The sequence below is a fragment of the Poecile atricapillus genome, chromosome 23 (genome assembly GCF_030490865.1).
Source record: "Poecile atricapillus isolate bPoeAtr1 chromosome 23, bPoeAtr1.hap1, whole genome shotgun sequence".
Lineage (NCBI taxonomy): Eukaryota > Metazoa > Chordata > Aves > Passeriformes > Paridae > Poecile > Poecile atricapillus.
The window spans coordinates 1,662,444-1,670,562 of NC_081271.1; the positions used below are offsets into that span (position 1 = coordinate 1,662,444).

General features: G+C 44.9%; 1 protein-coding gene across 2 annotated transcripts; it reads right to left on the reverse strand.

Annotated features, from left to right (window-relative positions):
- Positions 1-712: 712 nt before the first annotated feature.
- On the reverse strand, positions 713-8,013 carry PPP1R15B (protein phosphatase 1 regulatory subunit 15B). 2 transcript variants are annotated; one of them, XM_058855503.1, is made up of 2 exons: positions 6,370-8,013; positions 713-2,854 (listed from the first exon to the last, which is right to left on the reverse strand). In XM_058855503.1, exons 1-2 carry the CDS (start codon positions 7,996-7,998, stop codon positions 2,642-2,644), a joined length of 1,842 nt encoding a protein of 613 aa, XP_058711486.1. In that variant the 5' UTR covers positions 7,999-8,013; the 3' UTR covers positions 713-2,641. The 2 variants fall into 2 exon arrangements, with proteins under 2 accessions (XP_058711486.1, XP_058711487.1); XM_058855504.1 differs by lacking the exon at positions 713-2,854 and adding an exon at positions 3,856-4,094.
- Positions 8,014-8,119: the final 106 nt, after the last annotated feature.

Consider the following 8,119-nt stretch of genomic DNA (forward strand, 5'->3'; position numbering starts at 1 on the left):
CCAAAGTGGGAATTCTGAGTTTATTCCTTTTTTTTTTTTTAAGGAATAAACCTCCAGGAACTTGGAATTTCTTCCCCAAACTCAGCATTCCAGAGATTCCCAGGGAATGACCACAAGTGGAGCAGAACCCTGGGGGTGACTGATTTTGGTTAAATCCCAAAAAATCCTTCATCCCATTCCTCAGGAATCCCTGGAAAAATCCAATTTGCTCCTCCTTCACCCCTAACTTTGGGATCATTTCCCAGCTCCTGCCAGGAATTCCAGCTTCACATTCCCTGGATGGAATTCCCAGCTCTCAAACCCACGGAATGACCAAAGCAGCTTCTCCCCACTGAGAAATCCTTGGATTTCACAGCTTTTTTCCCCAAATTCTCCCAGATTTATCCTGCAAATCTCTTTATTCCAACGCACGGATTAGTCCCGAACAGTTTCTTATGTACAGAAATAGAATTTTTTAGGTAGAAAAAAACCCAACCAAGGGGCCACAAATCAAGGAAAAAATCCATAGAAAGCCAAATCCAAACTTTTCCCCAAATGATACAAAAATAAAAATCTGCGGGACGGCAGTTTTGATTTAAATCCCGAGTTTTGCTTCCCAATTATTTCAAGGAATTTTCCCAGGGAAAAGGGGAGCTCTGAGGCGTTCAGGGGTTTGGTGTAAATTCCATTTCCCCACGGGAATAACTGGGAAAAAGGAGGTTGGAGAAGAGGGAAAAGCTCATCCAAGCATTGGGAATGCTGAGGAAAAAACTCCATTTTTTTTTTGGGTTTTTTTTCCAAGGTTTTAACATTTTTTGGAAGCAGCTGGTCCTTATTTAATTCCCGTTTTTCCAAGCAGCTCTGGATTCCCAGCGTTCCCAAGCACCAAGAAATCCGAGTTGTCCGTGAAAAAATAAAGCACCACATTCCCAAAGATCCCAGGGATTGGGAGATCCGTGGGAAAAACCCACTGGGAGATCCATGGAAAAACGGGTGCAGCGTGTTTTCCTTGGAAAAAAAATCCAAATATTTTTTTCCTCTTGGAATTCCACATTTTTTGTCGGGTTTTTTTCCCCCCTGAATTCAAAAGCAGATCCAAATGTGTGCAAAATCTTCAAAAATATATTTTTTTTAGGGAAAAAAATCCAATTTTTTGGGATGAAAAGCAGCTGGAATTTCCAATTAACTCTAATTGAATGAATCCCCCGGATTTTCTAATTGCACCACCAAAAGGGGATTTTTCTTTTCAACTCCAAGAAGCCACTTCCTGCAATAAAAATAAAGGATAAATCCAAAAATTCTGGGATTTTTCAAGTCAGGATAAGAGGGGATTAAATAATTTTCTTCCAAATTCAAAACTGAAGGAATTGAGGATAAACTTAAAAGTTTTTTTTCTTCCACAGAATGGAAAATATTCCGGCCAGCTGAACAAATAATTGATTTATTGATCCAACTTTGTGCAAACATTGGAATTTTTCCATTTTTATTCCCTGCTTGGAAAATTCCCACACCAACCTCCAGCTCCAAACCCCTTTTTCCATCCCCCTCAATGATTTTGATTAAAATAATTTAATGTTTTAAATTAAAAAAAAATATATAAATAAGAGTTTTATCCTCTCACTGAAATGTTTTTGATGAGCCCAGTGCAGACACAAGGAGTTAATACTGATTTTTTGGGAAAGAAAACAGGGAATTTTTGCCTTTAAATTTCCTGAAATCCAAGATAATTTCCTTAAATCCAAGAAAATTATCAGGATAAGCAGATTGGATCTAAAAATTCACTTCAATCCCTCTCCCAAAGCAGAATTACAGCAAAGATTAATTAAATAATTAAGGAGTTTTCCTCCCTAAATTCAAGCATCATCCACAGCCTCATTAAGTTTTAATTATTAATTGGGATGAGGAATTTCCTTGCCATAAAAGAAAAAAGGAATTTGTTGGGACAAGCAGCCAAAAAAAATCTCTGGAATAATCCTGGAAAAGGGAATTATTTCAATCAATCAAACCAAAGCTTGGCTGGAATATTCAAACCTCAAAAAAGCTCCAGAAACACTCAAAAGGTTTGGATAATTCCAGGAAAAGAAGAAAAAAAAAAGGGAAAAAAAAATCCTTAAAGGAAGGGATTTTTAAAAATGAGGCTTTTGGAGAAGCTGGAAAAGATGGAAAAACATTAAAAAAAAAAAACCAACCCCAAAACACACCAGCACATCCCTCAGGGAATTTGAAATCAAAACTGCAATTCCAAGGAATGAATCCCATAAATATTTCCTTCAAAATAGTTTTTTTTGTTGTTTTTTTGTTGGTTTTTTTTTTCCAAAGTGCAAAAAAATCCAACAGAACAGTCCCCACTTCCCAAAAAAAAAAAGAAAAAGTGATTTTTGGGAATGGATGGAACCCCGAGCAGTCCGGTTGTGTCAAGTGCTAATTAACAGGAATGCAATTAGAGCACCCTCAGCATTCCAGGGAGCTCCAGGGATTTTATCTGGATATGCAAATTAAATTATTCCATATCAAATCAGGGTTGGGGGGGGGGGAAAAAAAAGGAAAAAAAAAATAAAAATCCCATTTTTTGTTCCCGTTTCAGCACACTCAGCTGCCATTTCCGGATGGGATTTCATTAATTTAAAGGGTGGGGGGAAAAATTCCCAAGAGTTTTAAGGTGCTAGAAGGGGTCAGTCCTTTGGGAATGGAATTGTTGGAGCCTGTGGAATACCCTCAGTCTGTGCTCTGTGCTCAGGCAGTATCCAATGGCTTCCTCGGTTTCCTGGATCCGCCTCTGGAATCTGCATCCATCCCGAGCCAGCTCCTCCCAGGGTCCTTTCCGGTCCTCCTCGCTGCTTATGTAATACTCTGTCACTTTTTCAAGGAATGTCACCTGGGAAAAAAAAAGGGATTTGCATCAGGAATTCTGGCTGAATGGATTTAATTTGTTGTTGTTGATTTAATTGATTTAAATCGGTGGGGGGTTTTTGGGGAAGTTTGGTTTGGAAGGGGTGAAAGGGGTTGGGGGTTTTTAGATGAGGGTGAGGTGGTGGGATGGAATTCCTGAGTGGGATGGGATTCCCAGAGGAGTTGGGGTTGTTTTGTACCTGAAGTGCTTGAGGTTAGGTTGGATAGTGGATAAAATATGGATAAAATATGGATAGAATATGGATGAAATAAGGGTAAAAATAAAGGTAAAACAATGAATAAAATATGGGTAAAATATGGGTAAAAATAAGGATAAAAGATGGATGAGAACATGGATGGGAACATGGATGAGGACATGGATGAGGACATGGATGAGGACATGGATGAGGACATGGATGAGGACATGGATGAGGACATGGATGAGGACATGGATGAGGACATGGATGAGAACATGGATGGGAACATGGATGGGAACATGGATGGGAACATGGATGGGAACATGGATGGGAACACGGATGGGAACACGGATGAGAACACGGATGAGAACATGGATGAGAACACGGATGAGAACACGGATGAGAACATGGATGAGAACATGGATAAAATGCAGCCTGGGATAGTGGGAGGTGTCCCCACCCATGGGATTGGATGATCCCTTCTAACCCAAACCATTCCAGGATTCCCTGTGCTGTTTTAGATGGGATACTGGGAATAAATCCTTCCCTGGAGGGGCTGGGATGGAATTCCCAGAGAATCCCTGGCTGCTCCATCCCTGGGAGCAGCCTGAGATGGGGAAATGTCCCTGCCCATGGAATGGGATTGAAGATCCTCTCAACCCAAAGCAGCCTGGAATTCCATAATTCCATGACCTGCTCCTTAATCCTACCCAAAACATTTCACCTTCAGCTTTAAAAACCACCCAGCGCTGACTTGCCTGGCTCAAAATACTCCAGACTTACTCCAGACTTACTCCAGAGGGCTCTGAGCTCATTCCCGGCGTTGTAACCATGCCAGGCTGGGAATGTGCTCCAGGAAAAGGCCTGGGATTGTGGGAACAATCCCAAAAAACCCAAACCAAAGCAGGCAGAAGGGTTGTGGTGAGTCAAGAGCCCCGTGAGTCACCACGGGGTGAGGAAGGAACGCGGAACACTCATCCCCACGTGAGCGGAACAATCCTTCCTGGAATTCCAGGGGGTGGAGTTCAGCTCAGGAAATTAAAAATATACACACAAAAACTGTCACTTTTTGGTACTTTTAACAGCTATTCAGTTATTTTAAGTAAATAAAGGAATTTATAGGCTCGGGATCTGCACTTGGCAGTGTTTAGACTAAGATTAGAGTAAGGATTTAAGTCTGAGTTAAACCCAGCTTATTTTAGGCTCCTGCTGGAGCATTCAGCTATAAAAAAGCACCAACTGAACTGTCAGCACCTCCAAAAGCAGGACTGATTCCTCAAAACACTGGCATTCCAGAAAAAACCTGGAAATGGACCAAAAAACCCCCACGTGTTGCTCCTTTGCCAGGGTTTATCAGCACAACGAGGAAGGTGTCTGTGCTACAGGCAGCTCCCAAAAACCAGGAAAATACGGAATTCCAGAAGGGTTTGGCTCATCCCATTCCATCAGGAACGCCTCCCGCTGTCCCAGGTGGGATGAGGAGAGGATGAAGAGGCAATTCCCAAGAATCAGCAGTTGAGGGTGCAGGAATTCCCTGATCCCAAAGATCCCTGGGAGCAGCGGGTGCCTCCTGCCCTCCCAGCACATCCACCCAAAACGCTCCCGGTTTTTACGGCTTCAGGATTCCAAGGGGGAAGAATCCCAGGAATTCCTGGGAAAAGCTCAGGAAGAGCTTCAGGAGCTGTTACATCAGCCCCACCTTGCAGCCTTTTTACATCAGTCGCAGCCAGCCCGGGCCGCAATTCCCGAGGCTCTGACGTCATTTGGGATATTGCAGCCAGCTCATCCCTTCTTTCAGCACGGCTCGGGATCACTGGGACAAAAATTCCCGCTGGAATCGCAGCCCTGAGACCTGGGACTGCTCTTAATTAATTATTGATCTAAATGAAGGGAGAAAATAAATTGATCTGCTGGAAAAATATTGAAGAATTAGAAATATTTTCTATTTTCAGTGACTTGGTCAAGCATTGGATTGCCCAGGGATTTGGAGCTCACGTTCTAAAATAATATAGATTAAATTAATCAATTTATTAATAATTAATATAATAATTAATATTATAATTAGTATAATAGTTATACATAATAATTATATGTTATATATAATGTATATATTATATTATATATATAATATATAATATATATAAGCATATATATAATATATATGCTTATATATTATATATAATATATTATTATATAATAATTATATAATAATACAATCAATATTAATAATAATAGATAAATTAATTCCATTAAACACATTACATTAAATAAATTAGTTTAATTAATTAAATAATATTGGCCAAAAAAAATGGATCAAAAATTGGACTTAAAAACTGGGTAGTCATTCCTCATCCAGATGTTTCAGGTATTCACCTTGAACATCTGCAGCACCACAAAATTTAGGATAAGTTCCTGTTCACCTGCATCTTAGCACAGGTATTATTATCATTATTATTATTATTATTAATGCCTGAGTTCGTCAGAAAAATCAAATTACTCTGCCTGTTTGGACTCAAAAGTCCAGCTTTTGATTACAGCCCTTCTGTAATCAAAAAATGTATGGATAAAAATATTCATTCTATATAAATAGCTATTCTATAAATAACTACTCCATAAATAACTATAAATAGTTATGTTATGCATACTTATATAACTATACAACTTATATAACCAATATAACATGTATATAATATGTAACTCTATTAGATATACTTATAATATAAACATTATATTTATAAACAATATGATTTATTGTTGTAACATTTACTAATATCTTAAACGGAAATGAGAATATCAAGGTAATTTATATGGGAACTTTAGTTTACCCCAGAAGACTTAACAAGTCTTTTGTTAAGAAGAAAGAATTTAATAATTTATTAATTTATTATAATAAGAATTTAATAAGAATTTAAAAAGAAAAAATTCTTTGGGTTTCAGGTCCTAACTAAATTCCTTTTAACAGAAACAAAAAGCGAAACTTTCAGGGGAACTCCTTAAAGCTCTGCCGTTTCTCAGGGAAAAATTTACACCCCAGCCTTGGAGTTTCTCTGCTGTGGAAACCACAACAAAAATTACAACTGAAAACGGAAACCCAGCTCGGAATCTACACAAGAAATTCCTTTTTGCTTCTCAGCGAGGCTCAAAATTTCCCATCACGTGGCTCGGATGAGGCGCAGCATTCCAGGGAAATTATCAGCACATATGGAAGCACGATCTGCAACGCTGACCTCACCCCTACTTGGCACGATGGTTGTTGGTTTTTTTTAGCAATCCCCAAACACAAAAATATCAATAAAACCTGTACCTTTTTCCGCTTGGTCTGGGCAGTTTTCTCCCCGTTTTGCCCCAAATCGGTGCTGCCCCCGTGGTTTTGTTTTTCCAGCTGAACCCTACACGCGGTGAAGCGCTCGGAGGTGCCGGAATTTGACTTTTCTGCCCCTTGGAAAAGCGGCGTTCCTTTTTTCTCCACTGTCTGAAAGGCCGCCGTGAAATTTAAAGGGTTATAGGGATCGTCCGAGCTACAGAACGAGTTCCAAAGTTTCAAGTTTTCCGCCTCATCCGCGCTCTCGCAGTCCCACTCGTCCTCCTCGGAACTGGGAGAGCCCTCGGAGGACTCTGCCCACGAGTCTTCCTCCTCCTGCTCCTCCTCCTCCTCCATGTCCGACATTCCCTTTCCCGGCTCGCTGGAAGACGTCTGGATGGTGGCTGTGAAGTTCTGAGGGTTGTAGGGATCCAAGCTGTAGAAGGAATTCCACAGATGAAGCCTCTCCCCGTCCTGGCTGCCGGCGTCTGAGTCCGAGGGCAGCTCTTCGCTGTCAAACCCGTCATCATCTTCTTCTTCATCATCATCATCATCCCAGTCTTCCTCATCCTCACTCTCCTCCCCACTGGATACTCCTCCGATGATATAATCGATTAATTTATTCGCGCAGACAGGTCTGGTGGAAATCGGGAAGTTTTGCTCAGTTTCCGAGTCCTCATCCTCCTCTTCAGCCAAGGCTTCCCCTTCCTCGGCCGCACCCCGGAGCTGCTCCTGCTCCAGGGGAACACCTCCGGGCTGCCCTAAATCCCCGTTATTGCCGCCCAGCTCCCCAATTTCGGGGCGGACACCCCTGTGCTGCTGCTGCTGCTCCTCCTCCAGGCTGTGGTAGCCGTGGTCGGGGTCGGGCACGGGCAGATGCCAGCGCTGGAGGAACGCCAGCCTCTTGCTGCGCAGGAACTCAACCTCGGGCAAGCCCTCGGCTCGCAGGGGCTGCGGCAGGTGGCTCTTACCCTGCTCCATGCCCAGCACGTACCAATCCACGGGAAGCACCCCCAGGCCGCTCCGCACCAGCCCGCTTCCCCACAGCCCCGCCAGGGGCTCCGGGCCGCCCTCCGCTCGCTTCTCCGGGGGCTCCTCTTCGGCCCAGCCCAGCGAGGTGTCCGCCTTGGGCAGCAGCACCAGCGGCGGCGGTGCCTTGGCGGGGCACAGCGCGGAGCTGAGCGCGGCGCCGGGCAGCAGCCGCTGCAGGAGGCCGGGCAGCGGCGACAGCAGCTGCGACACCGCCCGCAGCCACGAGAAGGGCGGGCTCGCCTGGGACGAGCCCCCGGCGGGCGCCGCGCTGGGCCCCGCCAGCTTCGGCCAGGCCGCGGCCAGGCCCAGTCGGGCCCATCCCAAGCCGGGACCGGCGCGTTCGCGTCCGCTGTGCTCCATGAGGCCGTTCAGCGCTGCCAGCGGTGCGGAGGAGCGTGTGGAGCGGCGCTCCGTGGCGGGGCGGTGAGTCGCAAGGCTCGGGGGACGGCGGGCAGCTCCGGCTCGGGTTCCGACTCCATCCTGATGCGGCTCCAGCAGAAAATGGCGGCACGGCCGCCGCCGCGGCGCTTCACGCCCCCAGAGGGAGGGGCGGGGCGTCACCCCCTCATGCCCCGCCCACTTTGCATTTCCACCTCCCATTGGGCGGTGTCGGGGAGGCCACGCCCACTCCTCATTGTGGCCGCGCCCCGCGGGGATTGCATCAGCCGGTCCGCGCCGCGCGGCAGCGCCCTCTGGCGGCGCGGCGGAGTTCGGGGACGGG